This window comes from Anopheles arabiensis, chromosome 3, assembly GCF_016920715.1.
Source record: "Anopheles arabiensis isolate DONGOLA chromosome 3, AaraD3, whole genome shotgun sequence".
Lineage (NCBI taxonomy): Eukaryota > Metazoa > Arthropoda > Insecta > Diptera > Culicidae > Anopheles > Anopheles arabiensis.
In genome coordinates this window covers 93,205,876-93,227,467 of record NC_053518.1, presented here as the reverse complement: position 1 = coordinate 93,227,467, position 21,592 = coordinate 93,205,876, and the positions used below count along the sequence as shown (strand labels likewise).

Genomic DNA, 21,592 nt, shown 5'->3' with positions numbered 1-21,592 from the left:
TTTTAACTTGTATCATGTCTCTCGAATCGAAGAATATGACTAGTACTGCTTTATTCTAAGGGTATCGTGGATTCTAAAATTAACTCCCTTTTCCCCTCTCTCCCCAAATCTCGAACGACGTGTTCTCCTCTAACATCCCCTCGGCCGGATGTGTGTGTCTATTAATCGCAGTTTTGTTTTGTTAAAAAAAGCTCATCAACTTTAAGAATTTGTAAGACGGGTTTGGTGCGCAACTGCTTTCTCTCCTGTCCCGCGATGCTTCTTCTGTGAGCTTTGTGGGCTTTTCACGCGGGCTTGAATAGGTCGGAAAACAGTGGGTAAATATAGCGTGAGTTCGCTCTCTAGAGTACACAACATTGTTTTCGGTAAATATTCGCTCACACCGAAGGGTTTCGCTTTCTTTAAACGCTGGAAGATGATAACGAGGCAGAATAAGTGTTATTAGATAAGGATAGCTAGGAGGTGGAGTATAGTTTTTAGAGGAGGAGCATTAAAGCAGTAACTCCCCCAGTGGGGGGTGCAAAATTTGTCTTTATCGCGGCGCCCCGTGCGATGATCTTCATCATCATCGTTGTTGTCTTCTTCGTCCGCACTTCTCGGTCTCGATCTCGATAAGCAACACAGTGTATGAGCGCATTTCTATAAGTATAGTTAATAGGATAGCCGCGTGTGTGTGTGTGTGTGTGTGAAACGTGTGTTTGTGTCGATAAACTATGCGTATTTCAACGTGCAAGAAGAAACAGGGATGGCTTCGAATATACTTTTGTGTGTTTGTTAAGAGGTCCGGCCGCTTGGAGCATTACTTTTCGTTGCGCGCGCGTTCTAGCGTATTTGCATCTGATTTTGTTTTTACATATAAAATTGGAGAAAAAACAATGTTGTGGTGGAGGCTTTGCATTTGTGTGGTGTCTCTCTGTGTGTGTTTGTGTTGGAGCAGAGGCCGCCTATTTTCGCTTTCTTAAAAAACGAGATCTCGCGTCACGGTCGCGCAAAAAAAAAAACAGGCGCGCTAGAGTACGTTAGTGCTAGGTTTAATGGTGTTTCTGTTTGTGTTTAGTTGTCTTTCTTCACTTCCGCAGTGGCGGCGGGAGCACCGGCTGGAGCTGCCTCGGTCTTGCCCTTGGCGGTGGAGGAAGAACGCGGTAGAACGGCACGCAGGATCGGAGCGAGGAAGATGTTGCCACTGATGAAGAGAATGAAGCCGGAGAAGCGCACCACCGTGTAGATGTGCCACCATTTGTGGAAGCTGAGAAACACGAACGGCACCAAGCACCAGCCGGCCCAGACGATGGTGTAGTACTTGAGCGCGACAAACACGAGCGCGCGCAGCAGCGGCTGCTGCTGAAGCAGTTGCTGTAGCTTTTCGTTCCGCGCAAAGATTGGCTCAACCTGCGCAAAGAAGGGAAAATGGGAAACGTGATGAAAAACGGCATTTTTCCCCAACGACCACCAAAGCCTATAATACCTCCTTCTCCATCCGGATGACCATGAACTCGAGCAGGAATGTAATGTAGTAGCCGCTGTGGAAACCGTGCCAGATCGCGAGGAAGAACAGTGCGCCCAGATGCGACAGCATGCGGTTGTTCAGGAAGCGCAAGCGCTTGTACACGTAGTTGGCGACCCACGTGTTCGTCTGCACGTTGAACGACTCGACGTAGTGGCCGTACTTGCTGGTGTTTTCGAACACGCCCACCCGGATGTTGCTGCAGCCGGACAGCTCGTCCGAGCAGTACTCCCGATCGCCCGGCTTTGCATCGATGTACGTGAGACCTGTGACGAGGTGCGATTAGCATCCACCGGCTAATTGAATTATCTCCCCCAATTCCCGAAACTCACCGTAAATGACGGCCGCACCCTCCGCCAGCAGCCAAATCGAGATGTACTTGTACAGCGTAATGCGTCCCCAGCACCCGAGATAGATGTGCTTCATGAAGAGCGACTCCTGCTCGAACTCGCTCGACATCAGGTACGCGTCGGAGACGTACTGCGTGCCGACCTGGTTCACCACCAGATAGAACACGCCCTGCAGGAACTTCTTCGTCGCGTAGGCCGGCGCGTTCTGCGTGTGCGACTCGTACGCACCGGCAATGAAGCGCTGATAGCGCAGGAAGCTAAACTGGGGCCCCACGAGCACGGTGGCCGGGAAGTAGGTAAATGCAATCAGCTCGAGCAGCGACGGGGCGGGAATGCACTTGGCGTCCGGTTTGCCGTCCGCCTCCTTCTTCCTGCTGTCGGACAGGTCGAACGCGAGCCCGATCAGCCGCAGCACGAGCACGCAGTGCGGCATGGTCCATTTGATGTCGTACGTATCGCTCGTCGTGTAATAATAGCCTGTGCAAGAAAGGGGGAATATTGTTAGCAAATGTAGCAAAGAAATCGGATGATTTTTTGATCGCTACATACCAATTAATAAGTACCCCATATGGTAGGTGAAGCTCACCGGCACCAGCAGCCTGCTCGTGCCCAGGAAGGTGTTGCACAGGAAGCTAACCGCAACGGCCAGCAGGCTGTGGTAGATGTCGGTGCCATAGTTGAACGCCACGATCGATAGGCCGGTGAAGGCAATGTAGAGATTGCGCTGCGTCGCGCCACCCTTGAGCTGTCGATAGACCGACCCGATCGGATAGGCTGTTGTGTGTGTGTGAGCGGAGGCACAACGCAATCATCATCATCAACATGATTGTAGGGATTCATTGGCGGCGGCGGCGGCGTGGTCGTTGGTGGTGGAGCGTTTTTTGTTCATTCCCGCGCGCGCGAAGGAAAGTGCAGAGTGAAAAGCGAGAAAGAAAACATAAATGTTAGCAGACGTTAAATATAAAACGGCTAAAAATATATGCCCATTCCCCCCACGTCTCCTCGTTCCGCGTGGGGCCGGCCCACTACATTCAATCGATAGGCCGGTATAGGCCGCCACCTGCTTTCTTCCCTCATCACCACCACCACCACACACTCCATCATTACGCGAAATGGCGAAAGGCCCTTGTGGTGTGTGCATGCAATTTGTGGGATTCGCCACCCCACCCCTAATGTTGCCGTGCGCTATGTTGCAAGTGTGGCCGGCCAACCAGCCAGCCCGCAGTTATATCACGGCTTATCGAATGAGGGGCTTTTCGTAACGCGGACAGAGGCTGCCCTCCCTTGCACACATGATGGTGAATTAGCAATGTTGTTGCGTATCTGCTACGCGCGTGTGTGTGCGGTACGCACACGTGTCTTTTGCACCGAAAAAAAAACACAAAAACGCTTACCAAAGAGAACGGAAAGAATGAGCCGAATGGCGGGTACGGATGCACCGCTCGCACTCGCAAGGGCTTCCACCGGGTTGATCATGTTGCTGCGTGCTCCTGGCCGGTTGCGGTAAAAGTCAACGATTTTCCCCCGGCGATGGGCGCCACTGCTTCTTCTCGGCCGTTAAATGCCACGTTCACGCGGGCCTTTAGGTGGGTACTTGCGGCGCCGTCAACCTGATTTACACCCAAAAGAGAGACGAGCAAACAAAACAAAAAATTATATAATTTATGTAGTTTATCGCACTGCAGCAGTGGCAGCAGCACAGAGCGAGGGGAGCGAGGGAGTGCAACGCATGCCTCAACAACAAACACAGTTCAACAACAAGCAGGCCTTGGATTAAACTTTCCAACCCTTAATCCTTCGATAGAGAGTGTGTTTGTGTGTGTGTGTGTGTGTGTGTGCGAGCCTGCGAGATGGCCTTCGCCTTCACGGCCTGACCCTTCTTCAACCGTGGCTTGCAGTTATTGCGACGTGCTGTAATGTTTTTCTTACAGAGCGCTCGGGGTTTGACACAATTTCCAAAACGCGGACGCGCGCTCGACCTCGATCAACACGCAGCGTGCGCTATCGCACCACAAACACGACTGACGATGATGCTGTGTGTGGCTGTGTGCGACGGGGCTAGCGTAAAATCAGCGTAGTAGTAAAACGGCTCCTAGATGCGAGGCCAGCCAAAGGAGAAGGGAGATGGCACACAAGATGCAAAACAAGGCCTCGCAGCAAACACACACACACACACTTTTCTCCTGTGTTTTGAACGGCACCGACAGTAAACAGCCAAACAAATGGAACCTTCACGAACGCGTGGACCACACTTTTCCGGTCGCAAAACGTACTTTTCACACTTGGTTCATTCATAAAACAGGTCCCCCTCTCTGCGGTACAGCACACGGTGGAAAAATCGACAAACTAATCGAATTAAGGTAGCACCACTTGCACCTGCACTAGTCAGTCCCAGGTTTTGCTGTGTTTTTGCAATGCAAATTCCGCTTCCCTCCGCGGCCCCAGCGGGGGTTCGATGTACGGATGCGAGTGGTACAAAATCGCGAAAAAGGTTACAAATTTGCCCGAAAAAGACCCCCCTCACAGCTCCGGAGGACGAACACTTACGAATACAACTCGTCGGTGGTAATCAACAGTGTGGCCAGATAATTTTGGCAGATTTCGGTAGGAGCACCAAGGAGGAATCACTCTTCCCGCAGGACAAGGCGAGCATTCTGGCGGCCACCCTTCAAAAGCCCTCGCTCGAAACGTCAAAAATCGTCACAAGTATTTTAAAAAATCGTCGCCAGCGATTACGAGCGTTTGGCGACGGATTTGTTAAGTAGTTGTGACGGTGGATAAAAAAAAATCGGTAGTTTTAGGGTGGTCTTCTGGGAATCGGTAGGAATACAGATAAATCGATATTTCTGGTCACTCTGGTAATCAACAGAATGCGTGTTGCGAAAACGAAACAATCGAAGCCGTGGCCACATGAAAGCGTGAAGCGTCGGATACGGTGCAGGTACGAATGGAATACAAATATGGCTTTTAGAGACCAGAAAACGGTAATTTCTTGTTAAAAGAAGAAAAATGGTGTGTTTATGTTGCTCATAATTGTAATTTTGTGTAACTGATGCAGGAAAATAACATTTCCGTGAGTTCGCGATGGTTAAGCTATGGCCAAAGCTGTGCAACATGCGGCAAATGACACATCAACTGTCAAACGTTCAGTTTGACGGGAGTGACAGTTGTTTGAGATGAACGGTATTTTACAGTAGTGGGCATGACTTTTGCAACAATCACAATGTAAATGATTGTTTTCGTGATTTTGCATCGAGACTTACTTACTTACTTACTTATCCGGCGATACAACCGCTTTACGGTCGTGGCCTGCCTCAGGAATCACGGCCTCGCGCCTTCGTCTGCCAATCCGTTATCCCGGCCTTAATGTCGGATGTCTCCACGCCATCTTGCCACCTCAATTTGGGCCTACCACGCCTGCTCTGTCCTTGTGGACGGCCTAAAAAGATTTTACGGGCTGGTTTCGTCCGTTTCCATGCGTACAACATCGCCAACCTACCGTAGCCTGGCGAGCTTAATGTATTTTTCTTTACATCTTTTTCTTCTATAGCCTGCATGTACCACTAGTGGACTTGGCTTTCAGTGACTTATTGATTACCCATAGCAGTATAGTCAGTCCTATGCATGGAAGCTTTCGTCAGGACTGGACTGTTTCCATGTCTCAGAGGCGTATGAGACTGGGACGACTTAAAAAACACGTTCACTTGTACGTCGCGCCTCCGCAGATTTGGATTATTTATTGGTAGAGTCGCTGATGTTGCCATCATCTGCTTGGTCTTTGCCTCGTATTCTGAAATTATACAATTATTTTCTAAAAACATAGCTTACCGAATTCAATGTGATCTTCATCACTTATTAACATCATTCTAATTTGTTTCGGTGATGTAGATGCTGGTGAGATTTGAGATTAATTACAATAAAACAAAATACCAGCAGCAAATAATGGCTAGGGCAAGTCATGTATCCAGCTACGAATCTGTCCTGACCCAATCTAGAAGGTTCTTTAGGCGAAAAGAAGTCCAACTAATTCGGTTAGTGAGTTTTAGATACATAGTTTGCATAGGCTTTGCTCAATTGCTCTCACTACTAATCACGTGTTGCACGCCAAGAAAAACGCAAAGCGGACGCCCAGTGGTTTAAAGCACATTTACGAAATATTTTTATTACTATACTCTTGTACAATACAATATCATTTTTTTCTTCTTTTCCGTTTTGTTTTCATGTTTTTTTTCTCTTCTTCTGTTTTGTTTTGCTTTAATCGGTACAATATTTCATGCGTCAAGTGTCAATATTTGTTCTCGGCGACCCAAAACCTGTTCTTTTGCGTGGTTGCTGCTCTGTCTTTCCTTCGTTTTCTTTGTTTCTGGTAATGCAATCGGATTATGCGCATTTTGTTTGTTTGTTTGTTTGTTCGCCACTTCCGGAAACCATGGAATACTGTATGTTGGTGGTCCGAGGGTTTACTGTCCACTGTCTGATCACTCCCCCCCCGCGACTTCCGCACGTCAGCCGGCGTAACCCTTGATTTTGTTTCTCTCTCTCTTTCTCTTTCTTTTGTACGTGTGTGTAGCCTCTAGTTTTGCTGGAGAGTTAAATACGCAAAGAGTGTGTATATCTGCTGGGTTGTGCCATTACTTTTTGTTTCTTGGTTGGTGTGGATCGTAAGAGGATCGTAGTACTACTAGTGGGGAAAGAGGAGAATAGCGGGAGATTAGTGGGCCCTCGAAGGTCCAGGCAATCCCGGAACGATCATCGATCGCCCCTGTGTACGATCATGCTCATCGGGCTATAGTTATACCATCTAATTGACCTTATTATATGTTTGGGTTTGATTTGAAGCGTTTTTGGTAAAAAAATCCCAACGGAAATACGGTGTCCAACTACCAAAACGGGGGAGGGGTGCGAGATTTGTCTTAACGGTAGAGTGTTTTTGTGTAGAGTTGGATGTGCTCCATTGTTGCTTTACAATCAGGGCATATGGGGACGCCTGGTAGAAAGTAAAATCGAAAATCGAAAATAGTAGTTGAGGTTCGATTTGAAGATGATCACTTCCTTCACAAAAAATGGCAAGGAAAGTGAACGTCAGCCTTGATGTTTGTTGTGTCCATTTGCGGGATTTTGTTCCGTGTGTTCCTGATCGTTCGCAAACTTTTGGCGCAAAATTGGTCGCCGCCTTGATCGCTGCAGTGTTCGGTTTCGGTGTAGGTTTTGTTTGTGTGATTTGTCTGCCTTGTTGCTGCTGCTACGTTTTGTTCGGCGCAGTTTGGTTTCCACTTTTGGTTTTGTGCTGCTTGCTGATTGATTGTGATTCTGTATCGAGAGGTAATACACTAACAAAACGAATAAACCCACACAGCTTTAACTCATATCACTAAAACGGGCATCACTAGTTGTGCTACTTTTGTTTTACTGTGTATCTCCCCTATCGCTCTCTCTCTCTGTCTCTCTTTGTGTGTTTTCTTTTTAGATGAATATTTTCCTCTTTTTTTTATGCTGCCACGCGGCTATCGCTTCTCTAAACATTTCCAAACACGCGCGTACGACGACTCGCCATTTTCCTAAAGGAAAATTCAACAAAAAAGTGATGATTTTCTTTTCTTTTCCTTTTAATTATTATTGCCAATTTGTGTTACTCGTCTCGAAGCTCGTCTCGCTATAAAAATGGAAAACGGTTTTCATTTAATGTTTGCCTCATCGGTTGTCTGCCGTTGCATTTTTTTGTCCATCGCCTCCCCCTTTTTTTTGTTTTGTTTTGCTTATTGTACAATCATACCACCCCAAAAACACTCAAACGGGAGCGCGCCCATCGATCAACGGAACGATCGGGAAGAGATTGAGATTGATCAATTGATCGCTTAATCTTACCATCTCGCCCAACATGGAGCGCCCAAACAAACCCCCGTGTACCGTTGATGAGCTCTTCTTCTTGTGCTTGTTCTTGTTGTGAATTTGCTGCCACTGTGGGGGGTGTTTTTGTGTGTATAAAAATGGTTCAACATTCATCCCTCAGCTTCACAATGGTTGTCTCACTACAGTTTACAGTACTGTTTCTACCTGTTTGCTATGTATAATTTTTCTTTTTTGCTTTTGATTCGTCACTGTACGCCGCACTGTACTACTCCTTCTTTTTTTCCTTTTCTCCGAACCATCTGGAACAATATTTCTTTAGTATGATTCTTTCGCTACTTTTCTACGCACGAGTTTTCTTCTTCTTCTTCTTCTTCTTCTTCTACAGCTGCTTCTGATCGCAAAATTGCTCTAACACCGTGTTTAGCGCCGCTGGATCGAACACTACAAAGATTCATGTATTTGTTTGCACTACGGGTAACGAATAACCCTACCGTTTGTTCTGATGCAGTGACGCGATCACTCACGTCCCCTACACTAAAGCTGACACGACACGAGGGCGCTAAGATCAATGTCTTCTTTCACGCTGTTCCGATCTTTCTTTTTTCTGCAGGGTATCGTTTTGTTTTGATGATCGATTTAACTACTTAGTATGCCTGCCCCTTCACAACATGCATGATGATTGATGGAACCGGGAAGGCCTGATCTATGAAAGGGGAGCATCCAAATTGCCCTCCAAATGCGGCGGGAAGATCACTTTGTCATACGGGTTGCATACCGTTAGGCGGTTTGTGTGAGAAAGGTACCCGAAGCATCGGCTAACAACTGGCTTACTCCCTTTCTCCGGCAAGACCTTCCGCCATGATCATGAAACAGTTTTTAAGGGTTAGCACGGATCTAGTGCGGGGAGGGCTTCCCTTTTTTTGCTTCTAATTCCTACCATCCTCCCCATTCAACACTTACTGTTACTAGTACGTTTAACTGTCGCTTTTTGCAACTACGAGACCGTCGTGTTTTGGGGTTTGAAGCGCTCGGAAACTGGACAATTTGCACTACGCGAATATAAAAGGATCAACTACACTCACTCGTAACTTGTTTCTCCGATGTGTGTTTGTGTGTTTTTGTGCGTGTGCATGTGTGCGATTGGGTATGTATTTTCTTGTCTTGTGTTTTCCTTTTTGCATAACAATTTCGAACAGTTGTGAACAAACAAGATGAATACCTTTTACGTGTGTTTCGCTTTGACCAATTGCAATGAAACCGAAACGTTTGCTCTTCCACTTCCCAAGCTGCCAATACATTCGGGGGAGGAAAACAAATTGCCAAGTACTTTTGACTTGACTCTTTTCTGTCGCGCTGTTGCGCTCAACATCACCGACACCGGCCGAATAAAACCGATCATAAAGCTACTTAAGCAGACAAGGATCACTTAGTATTTCTGATTATGTAATGGTAATGGCCTCCTTTGCTTGCGCCTCCTTCCCTCCAATCCAACACAGGGTAAATCTAAACTAAAAGCAGCCAACTCACTTCAAATCACTTTTCGAGCTTTACGGAATGCACGACTTCTTTGGAAGCAAATCCACTATCACTCTAGTCTCGAATCCGGCCTCCGGGGAAAAAAGCCTAAAAGCTTGGTGGATTTACTCTGCCTGCCTGATCAGGGTAAAACTGGAGTCGGAAAAGATGCTGAACAGGTGATGGGTTCGTGTTTGCTTGGTAATTCTGTGCCACGAATTGTACTGCACCGTCAATACGCCTAAAGGTATACCATTCGCATGACAAAATTACCTTCTTACAAGCTTCTCCATGCAACTGTTCGTCGTCTTTCGAGCAGTTTCTTCCCGCCAATGTCAACAATGAGTTCTCCGTTCTCGATCGAATGGGGGCTATGGCAAACGCATCTACTAATGCATCTCTTCGGTTGGGATTTACTTCCTTTGCTCTCGTTTACTACACTGCATCTCTACCACTAGGTTGCACTATTATTACTTTAATCATAATACATTATTATGAGACATTCTTTTCTCCTTCCATTTTGTGTTTTCACTTTAAGGCTGCCTGGTCGTACGATCAATTCTTAGGAGTTCGCCCGCATGACGTGTTCCACTCGTCGCATCATCACACGCTGAGCTCGATGGTAGTCGAGTTCAGCTTGCAATTAGTCTCGGCTAGTTTATCGTGTTTGAATATTTTATCGAAATTTCTGAACGGCTTCGTCGGAACCTCCCCAACAAAACACCGTTATTAGGCTCCCAATCTCCTGCGCACCATCGCCCCATCTGCTCGCCGGTCACTCTTTGGATGTAAATACCTTAAACTCACCTGCCCGGCCTCCAGAAGAACGGGGAGCGGTTGTGGGATAATAGGTTTCCCGCTTGAGGAGAGGGAGCTGGAGACAGCCTCCGACCTCCGATTTGGTAATGTTCTCACTATAAAATGATATTTTGCCTCTCGCCCCTGCTTAATACTGCTGTTCAGCTGTCCCAGGGACATTTTAGCTCCTTTCTGCTTCTTTCTAACAGGTTGCCGTGGCTATCCGGCGGGATTAGTTCTACCCACCACACGCTAACTCTACAAATGGCGCTCTTTTTGTCTAACGACGACAACGACGACGACGATTTCGATAATGTATATGTATGCATATACCACACACACACACACACGTGCGCGCACGCTGGTCAGCAGAAGAGGATTTTGGAGTGGCTGCTGTGCCGGGAGTCGGGTCCAGGTCCCCTACCAAGGACCTGCACATTGGCAGGCAGGGATGCGCAATGGAGAAGCTTTAATGGAGGACTCCGCTGATGTGTCCCATCATCATCATCTCGCCCACGTATAACTAGGCGACACTGTTGTGTGGGTTGGTGTGTGTGTGTGTATGTGTGTGTGTGTGGTGACTATAGCCCTTAGCCATCTAGGAGGTGCCCCTGCGTCTAGGTGGGCGCTCAGGACGCTCGGTTCGGTTCGTCGCTCAGCTTGGTGGCGGGCGTACTGCTGGAGGTGGTGTTGTCGACATTGTTGTTGGCACTTGCTTCGTAGCCCGCTACCAGCGTTTCGATGATGAACTTGATGGTGAGCTTGTAGATTCCCTCCACGTTCTGCGTGTACCGATCGCCCAGCGTGGTCGAGACGGCGGACAGGAACGGTTCCTCGATGCGCTGTTTTTGCGGGCAGGTTGCGGTGGAATACAGAAAGAAACCCGTGGGTCAACAATTAGTAACGAAATTAGACGCCAGGAAATTGGATGGAGCGAAAGGAAAGTATTCAACGCCCATGATTCAATTAGCGATCGATCCGACAAATTCAAGCAAAAAGGAGTCCCCTTCACAGAGAAGTCCTTTTTGGTGGGGTTTTTTTTTGTCGTATGCTGTCTGAAAGCTTTCACACCACTTTTGCCCCCCCCCCGCCCCATTCGGATGGTGGTGTCTGTGCGTGTGTTTGTAATGCAATTACCCAAAAATACTCCTGCTTGAAGCCGGGTATGCGCCGGTGGGACGCACCGACCTGGTGGATGAACTCGAAGAACGTATCCAAATCGTCCAGCCCCCGGATGCCCTCGTCCAGCGTGTTCATCACCTTGTTCGCGTGCTCCTGCAGCTCCTCGGACGTGGCCTGCTCCTCCTTCGTCTTCAGCTCCTTGAATTTGGCGAACATGTTCAACAGGTCCGCATGCTCCTCGAACAATCTGGAATCAGAAATGTAGTGGAAGAGAGGGGGGGGGGGGAAGTGTGTGAAAAACAGAGAGTATGAGTACAGAGGGAGAGGGGTGTCGAAACAGGTGCCAAAAAGGATTTGTGAATATTTTATCAGCTCCGAGCGCGTGTATATCTAGGTTGATGGATGATGGATAGAAAAAGCAGGGGAAAAGCAGCAGAGGGCAGGGTTGGGCGGGGGTTCAAGGGGAGGAAATTGACAGGAAGCACCAAAGGCACAAGTTTCCCACTTTGGAAATACACACACAACATGATGAGCTATTTGTGTAACGGTTGCATGTTACGAGCTCATTCTAAATGCGAAAGTGCTGTTACGCCGATTGCATAGTTTTAGGCGTTTTGTTGGGCTCGGCTCACAGCGAACGGGTGTTTATTACGAGGGCAACTACCAATTGCTACCTGGGGCTTCAAAAACAAACCAAAAACTCCACAAAAGTTGAACTTGTTTCACAGAACACACAGGTTGAAATGCATAAATCAGTTCCATTTACTATCGGGATGGAGAGGCAAAAAACAAAACAAGACAAAAAGGATGTTTCTTTTCAGTAACAAATTGAACAGATTTCGTTGCTTCCTTTGCTGTCATTTGATCCGGGAAAGAATGGGGTGGAAAGCAGGGGTAAAAGTGTAAAAAAGTTCCCTCCCTTCTCTCTCTCTCCGCTTCCTCAACGATTGCTAGAACAAACGGCCGGGCAGAGATTGAGTTTTCTCGTACGTCATCTTTCGGCCTCCGTTTCCTGTCCGTAATGCTTCAGGCCACAAACCAGGCAACAGTAGCAGCAGCAGGCCGACAGCCTCTAAAGCAGGCCAGAGCAGAGAAATAAAAATAGACATCCCCCTCCCGTCCAACGTGTGGACATATTCACGAACAAGACCTCCCATCGTACGGATGGGCGCCCACCAGCGTCGGAAAAGGTCCTTTTCACGTAGCCACTGACGAGGGAATACCGGCGAACGCAAGTGCAGATAAAACAAAAAAATAAAGCCTTCCCTACCCTCAAACCCTCCGCAAAAGAGGACGAAGCGGCCCTCTCATAAAGCAGAGTGCAAGGAGTACAAAGAGGATCCCCCGTCACGGTTCGTGCTGCTGCTGCTGCCTTTTTGTTTTTGTCTTCCTCGGCTTTGCGGTTCCTTCTTTCGCACGAAACGGCTCCTTCCGGTGACCCCTCGCGGGAGAGCCCGTAGTCGAATTATAGTAAATCAATTTTGTTTATGACACCCGGCGACGACGGTGCTGCTGCTGCTGCTGCTGACCCGATGACGTCGGTCCACCGGGAGAGATATTCCTTCGCGTGGCCATCCATCGTGTGTGTCCTTACCTTTTTGCTTCGCTCGTTTTTATTTTTGTAAGGTGGTTATGGGGTATTGGACACGGTAAAAAAAGAGAGAAAAGATGCGCCAACAACACGCCACACCACTTGGACGGAGGACGTCTCAGCCGTCTCGCCATGCAAAGCCCACCACAGCCGATGAGCAGGCTTATTGATTACATGCTAATTTTTCACCGGCATCCACCGAACCGAACCATAACCAGGGGGCTTCCACCAACGCCGGGCGGCTTGATTTATTGGAGGACCTGCAGCGGCGGCAGGACCGTCCTTGTTTATGGGGGGGTGCGGAAACCCCAGGGCGGGTCTCCGGAACGGAAACATAAAACCGATGAAATAAAACATCATCGAGCGCCATTCGGCTAGATGGATGGGTGCTGGCCGGAACTAATACGCCCCAGCCCTGTGGTCGAAGCGAACATTTTTCCCTCCCTTCCCTCACTCACTCTCTCTCCTCCTGCCCTGTCCAATATCGGTGCTTATTACACACACACACAAGAGGGATGGGATGGGGATGCGATGGAAAAAAGGAATCGATCTCACTCGATTTGCCTGTGCCGGAAGGACTGGCGTGAAACGTGCAGGAAGGACATTGGTACATCTGGGAAGGCGGGGGAGACTCACTTGATGAACATGGTGATCCCGGTCGTCTCCATCGCTCGGCTGATGCCCTTCCACGAGGCCACCATCGTGTACTTCTGCTTGGCGGTGAGCGGCAACCGGCTGTCCACTGGCGGGGGCCCGCAAGCGTCCAGGCTCGGGAGATTGTTCGACTTGGAGTTGCCCCCGTTGCTACTGCTGGCCAGCTTCGTTAGCTCACAACCCATGGCGTTTTTTTTTTGGTTCTATCTGTTTGTGAAGTCTGTGTGTAAGTGTGAATGTGTCTGTTTTTTTTTGCAACTGTTTTGTATTGGTCTTGTTGTGCAACTTTGTTGCTCGCTTTTGTGCGTTCGTTTCCCAAACCACCCAAACGGGGTGAACCGCGGAGGGGATGAATAGTTATCGCATTCTGGTTACCATTTTTTACTTCTTCACTTTTTTCTCACTTTTTGCAACTCTTTTGCTTTCCTTTTGGGTTTTTTTATTGCCGTTTTTCACTTTTTCACTTTTTTATGCTGCTTTTACCAACTTTGTTTTTTTTAAATTCCTGTTTTCTTTCACTTTTTCACTATTTTCTCTTCAGTGTAATAGCTGTAACAAAGAATTTTATTAGCATGGGACTTTCCTTTCCCCGTTTTTTTTCTCTAAATCACTAAAACACAATCAGGTTTTGATCCCAACCACAGACCGGCTTTTTCCACCATTTTTCCTCCCCGAACAAATGATGAAATGGCACCAACAAGCCAACAAGAGCACACCCGTACATATGTGGATCAGCTATAGCCCCCGAACCCCCTCTTCACTACTAAACAACAACCTCGAACAACAGCCAGCAGCACAATTGTTTCAACCACGTTGTTTTGCACTCTTGCCAGCCGGGAGCACTTTTCGCTTCGGTTCGTTCGGGGTTTATTATTTTCGCTTCCTCCCGGATGCATTGCAGAATCCCGCGATTTGCTCTATGTATCTCTCTCTTCCGTTCTCTCTCTCTCTCTTCTTAGGTACACTAACACACTTGTAGAGAGCCACTAACACACACAGTAGTTCGTTCGGTTGCCCCACTCTTGGCTCGACGGCTTGGCTCGACAAAACCGTTGCCTAACGTGATGAAAATGCTGTTTGTAAAGGTGAGCAGAAAGGGAATTTACGGGCACTATTATCCTTGGTGTGCTCACCAAATGGAGCCAATATACGGGGGGTGGTTGGGGAGGGGGGGGAGCTGAACAACGAACTAAGAAGTGGTAACAAAAAGGATGCACAAAGAAGGAAGAAACGAGCACAAAAAATAAAGCACTCAGCCTCAGATGTGGAAGGAAAAGGGATGTGAAAACGAGGGAAAAAGGGGAGAAGCAACCATCCAGGCCTGCAGGACATTTGCTGCTTCGGTACACTACAACAACACACGCTCGCTATAAACACACATGCACACACACACACACACACAGAGACAGTGCGCGCGGCCACTTGAGCTCGTCGGGGTTGGACAAGCGCTTCAAGGGTCCTGGAGCACGAGTTTTGATGTAATACACTTAGCTACCTTTATCTGATTGCCTGCCTATCCACCCATCCACATAATTATGTACACACACACACACACACACACACACACACACACACACAGGGACATAGGCCCACCCACTCACTGCGAGTGGCTTGCGACATATAAGTGTGACACGTTTTTTCTAGGACACACTCTGCAACTGTAATAAAAAAAATAACTTTGAACCGTGAGGATGGTGGGAGGTTTCCTACTTAAGGGGTCTTATCTGCGTTTTGCTCGATGTTGCTGTGTAGCCAGCCATGTTCCCGTTTTTTTTGTTATGTGTGTGGTCCTTCGAAGCCCGAAACCTCAACCCCACCACCCGCCGTGATAACCCTCTGAGAGAAAGAGAGAGCGAGAGCGTGCCCAGCGGTAGTAATTCTACGCGTCCAATTCCTGGCTATCCTGGAGCGGTTGCTCGGTCTTAAAGCCTTTCCCCTGGATTAAGAGAACATTACTTGTGCCCTGGTTACTTGGAACTAAGCAGGGGGGGGCGGGGGGATTTGAGGTACTTTATGTGCCACTTGCAGGTCGGTAAAGGATTCGTCTCTCTCCTCCTCGCTTCAAGGATTTAACACGCGGAGGTCCTGAGCTCCCAGGCCCCGTTTCACAATCGACAACGCTTTTTAACGACCGTTTCACACGAGAACGATAACTCCCACCAGCACCAGAACAGGCACAGCTATTGCACAGTGTCGCACAACCCACCTTTCCTCACTGCTGGGAGCAAACCGCACGCTGTTACAGAATTTTCCAACCTGAGCACTGAGATTTTCTTCTTCCCACTGACCAATCCACTGACAAACGAGCTCCTGCTGCACGGATGGGAAGGCCACGGTGGCATGGATCGCGCACTGGACGACGCAGAAATCAATTCACTGGTGCACACTATACCCTCTGGGGCGCAACGGCCTCTGCTGTGGCCCGTGGCGTGTTTGGTTCTGCTGCTGCTGCCTTCCAGGCTGATTCCGGGAGGTTTCGCTTGCAACACACTGCTCACACAGGCCAGGCCAGTGTCGTCGTGTTGGATGCGCGCGCGAACCTCTCTGTGTGTGTGTGTGCGCGTCTGTCTTGTCTCTTCCAGCAGGGAAAACCCGAACCAGCCGAAGGAAACACACCACTCCGGGAGCTGTCTATATAAAAACCGAAGGAGGGGGGAACAATGGGAGGGAGGCTCTGGCCACACTCACCAAACACAGGGAGGGCCGAATAGACGACGGCACGGCCACCACTGCACACCAGCGGGTTTTGTTATTCAATGTGTGTTACGGTGGAGGAAAAATCCTAGGCGACACTGAGGGCGCATGTTCGAAGATTCGCGCTCACTTGGCGCTCTCTCTCTCGCTCTCTCTCGCGCGCGCTCCCCAGCAGTGGAACGTTTACCTTACTGGCTGGCTCTCGGCTGGCCGTTACGCTCACCTTACCTACCGCTACCTTACCCATCCCCACCCAAACAGGGGGCAGGGATTCATTCACGAGCAGCAGCAGCAGTTTTTCCCGCTAGGTGGAAAAACTGGGAGTATTGATTTTTGAAGCTTTTGCTCACCGCTCACACACATCTAGAAGCGTGCGCGAGCCACACATACACATCGGAGACTCATGTGCGTTTTTTTTTGCTTTGCTTTGCTATGCTCCACCACCCTCGCACTTCGTCTTAATGGACTCTGTGCAAACAAGGGTTATCGTTAAGTTCGGGGAGAGCGAGAGAGAGAGAGAGAGAATGAAACACTACATAGAGAAAAAAAACTGATGATTACCGGCAGTTTGGAAAAACATATTTGTAACCTATTTGATCATGGAAACTAATCGCTGGGGAGTACCCAGGGCACTGCCCCCTTTTACTTAGAACGGTAATAATGAAGGAGGACGAATCGACTGAAATTTGTTACAAAATCGTTAGCACGTGATATTGTTGGTTTATTGTTTCGTCTGACAATGGCATTATACTTGTTTTAGTAAATTGGGGAAAACATGGAATGTATTTATTTCAAAAAGGAATGATCAACTTGAGGTAGATCCTTATGCTTTAGGAGCAGATTGATTAAGATTTTACTAAAACATAAGCTTTGTACAAATTCTTGGTAAAGATTATATTAAACAAGACATTCAAGGATTATTTGAGTTGTTTGTTTTAGCGATCAAATGATCTGCTTAATGGCTTTGTTTATTAGCAAATGTATGTAACATTTCATTCGAATCATTCTATTGTTCAGCTCAAGCAGTAATATTATCTCCAGAGACTTGAATTTGAAATATTGAAGTGATTGAATCCGCCTTTTCCTTTGATCACGTGTTAATATTGGATTAGTAAATTGTTAATCGTACTCTAATGTTATTGAATCTAACAACCAATTTTTTTTCATCAGTTAGCATAAAAGTGACTTTTAAGGGTCTAGACCAACTAAGTGTTTTGTTGCCAAAAATTGAAAGAAGAATAATGTGAGAGATAACAAGAAGAATAAGAATATAAAAGAATATGAAGAATGTGAAGAAGAAAAATATATAATAAGAAGTAGAGCATGTAAGATCATAAGAAATGCACAGTATTTTTCGTTTCGATATCAGAAAGTCGGATATCCCACTATATATATGAAAAAAAAAAAATTAAAATGCTTCTATTTCCGAAAGCAACAGCAACCCCTGTAAATGAAGCTTCGTTAAACAAACGCAGCAAGGTGACGTATGTTTCGTTAAACGCAAACCGAAAGTATTCGAGCGAAATTGCTGGATTTTTTCATTTATATCGCGTTGTAGCGTAAAATAGAAATAGTTTTTGCTTGAAATAGAAAATCTGCCTGCTTAATTGCTAACTAAAATGACAAAATAACTCATTTGTTGCATCAAACGCGGTTGCTTTTTAGCCAACGCGTCGACGCGTCTCTAACCCACAGTGCGCGCAGCATAGCGCAGCATAGAAACGAAGGGGGAGAAAAGGGAAAAACAACAACAAAACCACCAATGGGCGCATGAAGCAGCAGAGCAGGCAGCGAACGCGCTCGGTGCTCACGAGAAACGTCGACTGGCTGCTCGCACGAAGTTCTCTCTCATCACTCGAAGCGAACGGACGTGCACAGTGCGTGCGTGCGGTGTCGTTGCTGCGTCCGCGCTTACAACGCTTGCTCTTGGGTTTTTTGGGGTGTTAAATTCTACGTTACGCAAAGGTACAAAGCAGCAGAGTTACTAGCATCGTAACCACAAACCCGTTTAACCACAACAAACGGGCGAAAGGGCACGCTTTTGTTTCGCCCTTTCGGTACGGTGTAATGTAGAATGTAATGTAAAAGTAAACATACGTGCGCGTTTCGGTGTTCGCGTTTCGTCGATTTCAAAACAAAGTGTGGCTCTACCGTTCAGTGTGTATGTGTGTGTGTGTGGGTGTTTGAACGGTGTGTAAGTGTGCCTTCCGGTCGGTGGTTGCCGATTGACACCAGGCAACAAACTCTGGCTTGTTCCGGAGGCTAGGATTTTCCGGGATTTGCTCTCCACCAGCCGAGAACTGTATGCGAAATGACATCCTGTTGTGTGTTTGTTTGACCAAACTTGCTCATTGGTGTATGGGTGTGCGTGTGTGAGTGTCTCTGAGTGATTGATGTAACCTTTTGTTTGTGCCACTGTGTTTGCCAGGATATAGTAGGCTGTCCACTAGTTTGTTGCCAGCGCCAAAGCCCAATATCCTTCAAACACACACCCCCCCAGGAAGACAAAACAAAACCCAAAATGTCAAACATCCTAACCACGTCCGCACACGCAAACAATCCAAACACACATTCCACCAGAAAAGGAACCAGTTTGATGGTTTGTTGTGTGTTGGGGTGAATGCGAACACCGGTCGTGATTGTGCGTGTGTAAGCTTCAGCAGAGCAGCAGAGGCCGTGGCGTTTTGGAAGGAAGAGATTGGCCGTTCAAGAAGAGAGAAAGACAAACACACCGAGAGAACGGAGAACGGAGAGCGATATAATGCGTCAGGTGTGATTGCAGGTGAATGAGCGTGTTCGGCCAGGAGCAAAATGTGTTGTTTTTTCTTGCCTTGGTCGTGTGTGTGTGTGTGCGCGATGAAGCCTCAAAACGAGAAGGGAATTGGCCTTGCTTTCTCTGCAGCATTCCTTGCAGTGAGGGATGCTTCGCGATAGTTCCCCGGATTTTGGAAAGCTGTCGGCGGCAGTCTTGGGCAGACTTGGGCAGTCTTGGATTACGATTGCTGTTCCAGAGTTGTGACCTAATAAGAAGGCAGTGCGAATGACGGGGAATCACTTCGTGTGATGCTCCCTCAGCGGTGACCCACTATACTTTGTTGAAGCTTCTGTTCTATTGCCAAGGATACAGAAGAATGTCTTCCCCAAGAGAGATGAGGCACAGATGAGGCCTACTCTGATGATCAAAAACACCACGCGACCTACTGTAACTCTGTAATTCTGACGTTTCACCCTCTCTTTCTACTTTGATGATGATGGGGCCTTTAAGCGCAGGCCGATTCATTGCCGGGGCAATGAAGAACTCCCCGAGCGCTTCTTGCGCCGTTCTTCACTGCGGCGGAACCCGTTATCTATTCCCAATTTATTGGTTCGCTTTTTGCAGGTTGTTCTCTGTAGAGGGAGCATGGCCCGAACACGCGCCACCCCAAAAACGCAACGTAACACGTTGCCTCACAATTCTTCGCACAAACAGGTGAAGCCAAAGGGGAAGGGAACGGTAACGGAGAGGGGTTCGTGCGGGAAGTAATCGATAATTTTTTGGACGGTTAGTTGCGAGGCCTGCTTTGGTTTGGCGGTTCGCAGGCCGTGTATTATTGCCGTTGTTTGCGTATGACCTTCTTTGCGCGAGTAGGTGTGTGCGTACCTGGTTTTGTGGAACTCCCATCGTCCCAGTTACATCCCAAATTTCTACATCTTTTCCCACTACACGTGTTGTTTGCGAAGGATACAAGGAACATTAAGTGGCGGTTTCCCCTCAACAAAAAAAAGCACAAACATTGTGTTGGCCGGAGTTCTGGAGAGTCGGTGGAGTGAACGGTGGAACCGTGCAGCACTTACTATCACGCTTTGCATGTACCGTACTGGAACATGTTATGTACATGGGATTTTCCCCACAAGGCACGCACGGGAAGTTTGCGGGAAGTTGAACGTTTGTTCCTGGGAACCGAAATTCGCGTGCCCTGCGAAGCATCTTCCAAGATCTCGGTTGGCGACATTCGGCGAAGGCAAAGATTGTCTCGGGCAGGGAAAGATTTAGCTTGTGCTTTCCTGGTAAAGGTGGTAGTCTTCGTGTTGTGTGTACACTGCGTACTTGCTTCACAACCGTCGTCTTGAAAGTTTTGATTCCTTTCAGTATTCCCGCGGGGCCTTGTCTGGAGAGCGTGTAAAACAACAGATTTCTGGGTATTTTTTGCCACTCATCCTTGGAGTTTTGAGATCGAACAGACAGCGACAGTTCTAAGAAATTCAAAGAAATTTTAATTTGAAAATGTTTAGATGGGAGGAATTGAAGGTAGCCTAAGATATGCCGCAGGTTACATCTTCAACGGTACACAAGAGATTGAGCAATGTTCTGACACAGTTGCGTTGATGTCAATGATAGAATTCTACCCAAGCGATATCTTATTGCAAAGGTGAACCACCGTCTCTGGGACGCCCCCGAAGCGGTGTCAGATACCACCTGCAGTCAATAATGAATTGGATAGCCAAGAACACAGCAATGGCACACGCAAAAAACACAGCGGAAGACTAAAGACGACTCCAACCGGCAGTGGAGGCATCCTAACATCCACGAGACACCTTTTGTTGCGATCAAAGTCTCGTCTCTTGCGTCTCGCGCCTTAGCTGCACCACCCATTTCAAAGTTGAAGATCTCACCCTCATCACAACACACCCTGGGTCTAGTCGGTTCCGTTTCGCTATGACGGCAAAAATGTCAAAAGGTTGCAGCACTGACGAGAGCGATTTGTGTGCAAAAGTGTAAAGTGAAAGAGAAACCGGTTGCTCGGCTAGTCGCTCGTGTGTGTGTGTGTGGGCAACAGCTTGACATAACCTCAGAAAGGTCGCCACTTAGTGTTTGTAGGTTGTGTGTGTGGTAGGAATAGGGAGGCTCAAGCCTAGCGGTGAAGAAGCGATTCACCTCCAATAAAGCTCGATGGCTGATGGTAGGCAGGAGAAGCAACAGTAACAACGGAAAAATCCCCTCCCCCGTAGTATCATATCATATTTAATCCCAACGGTATTATCGTGTGTAATAGGAAGCAAACCATCAGAGCGTGTGTGTGCCGAGAGGTGACAGATAACGTGTGACAAGTGGCCAAGCAGGTAGCGGTGTCGAAGATTGGTGAGTTCCGGGCAAAGGAGGAAAGCATCCTGCGCGGTAGTTTGCGGCACTGATAAGAGGTAAGTGTATGTCGCCAAATTGAATTAGTTGTAGAATGGGCATCGCGATTGCAAGATGCTATCAACTCCCACCTTAAAGATGTCAAATGGAAAATGGAGAAGAAAGCAATAAAGCAAGAACACAATTTTTCGTATCCATTTTTGGTGCATTTGAACTTTCACCATCCCTTCGATTTGCACATTACAATGCTGATCAGAACCGTTAAGTGAAAGGTTCTGCGAACGCAGCCGTTAATCTGGTGCACAATCACATTCGAGAATGGCTTTTAGAAAGTCCATCTCTACCACATATGCTTCAGAATACCCCAAAAAGTACCGTTGTGAAAGGTGGATGCT

General features: G+C 47.7%; 3 protein-coding genes across 15 annotated transcripts in view; 1 reads left to right on the top strand and 2 right to left on the bottom strand.

Annotated features, from left to right (window-relative positions):
* Positions 1-26: 26 nt before the first annotated feature.
* On the bottom strand, positions 27-4,526 carry LOC120904384 (lysophospholipid acyltransferase 5). 5 transcript variants are annotated; one of them, XM_040314320.1, is made up of 6 exons: positions 4,402-4,526; positions 3,249-3,464; positions 2,404-2,628; positions 1,837-2,331; positions 1,466-1,770; positions 27-1,389 (listed from the first exon to the last, which is right to left on the bottom strand). In XM_040314320.1, the coding sequence occupies exons 2-6, from the start codon at positions 3,328-3,330 to the stop codon at positions 1,054-1,056; spliced, it is 1,443 nt and encodes a 480-aa protein (XP_040170254.1). In that variant the 5' UTR covers positions 3,331-3,464; positions 4,402-4,526; the 3' UTR covers positions 27-1,053. The 5 variants fall into 5 exon arrangements, with proteins under 5 accessions (XP_040170254.1, XP_040170253.1, XP_040170251.1 ...); XM_040314319.1 differs by lacking the exon at positions 4,402-4,526 and adding an exon at positions 4,084-4,395; XM_040314317.1 differs by lacking the exon at positions 4,402-4,526 and adding an exon at positions 4,128-4,395.
* Positions 4,527-5,986: 1,460 nt separating this feature from the next.
* Positions 5,987-16,083, bottom strand: LOC120902603 (neuroglobin-like). 3 transcript variants are annotated; one of them, XM_040311466.1, is made up of 5 exons: positions 15,591-16,083; positions 14,880-15,042; positions 13,367-13,933; positions 11,155-11,386; positions 5,987-10,859 (listed from the first exon to the last, which is right to left on the bottom strand). In XM_040311466.1, exons 3-5 carry the CDS (start codon positions 13,567-13,569, stop codon positions 10,647-10,649), a joined length of 648 nt encoding a protein of 215 aa, XP_040167400.1. In that variant the 5' UTR covers positions 13,570-13,933; positions 14,880-15,042; positions 15,591-16,083; the 3' UTR covers positions 5,987-10,646. The 3 variants fall into 3 exon arrangements, with proteins under 3 accessions (XP_040167400.1, XP_040167399.1, XP_040167401.1); XM_040311465.1 differs by lacking the exon at positions 14,880-15,042; XM_040311467.1 differs by lacking the exon at positions 14,880-15,042 and having other exon boundaries at positions 15,641-16,083.
* A 1,818-nt stretch (positions 16,084-17,901) lies between these two features.
* Positions 17,902-21,592, top strand: part of LOC120904917 (putative polypeptide N-acetylgalactosaminyltransferase 9) — a 60,865-nt gene continuing 57,174 nt past the window's right edge. For 3 of the 7 annotated variants that reach the window (XM_040315411.1, XM_040315409.1, XM_040315404.1), the window contains exons 1-2: positions 17,902-18,043; positions 21,112-21,256. The gene's annotated coding sequence lies outside the window, so the exon portion shown is untranslated. Of the gene's footprint in view, positions 18,136-18,165; positions 18,273-21,111; positions 21,257-21,592 lie in introns of those variants that run through there. The other 4 variants (XM_040315405.1, XM_040315408.1, XM_040315410.1 and 1 more) reach the window with 4 other exon arrangements.

Coding starts and splice junctions, on each gene's coding strand:
- LOC120904384 (XM_040314320.1), bottom strand. CDS start 3,330: ATGATCAACCCGGTGGAAGCCCTTGCGAGTGCGAGCGGTGCATCCGTA. Junction 2,332..2,403: donor TATGGGGTACTTATTAATTG/GTATGTAGCGAT, acceptor TTTCTTGCACAG/GCTATTATTACACGACGAGC. Junction 1,771..1,836: donor GGGTGCGGCCGTCATTTACG/GTGAGTTTCGGG, acceptor ACCTCGTCACAG/GTCTCACGTACATCGATGCA.
- LOC120902603 (XM_040311466.1), bottom strand. CDS start 13,569: ATGGGTTGTGAGCTAACGAAGCTGGCCAGCAGTAGCAACGGGGGCAAC. Junction 11,387..13,366: donor GGGATCACCATGTTCATCAA/GTGAGTCTCCCC, acceptor TTCTGATTCCAG/ATTGTTCGAGGAGCATGCGG. Junction 10,860..11,154: donor TCAAGCAGGAGTATTTTTGG/GTAATTGCATTA, acceptor CCGCAAAAACAG/CGCATCGAGGAACCGTTCCT.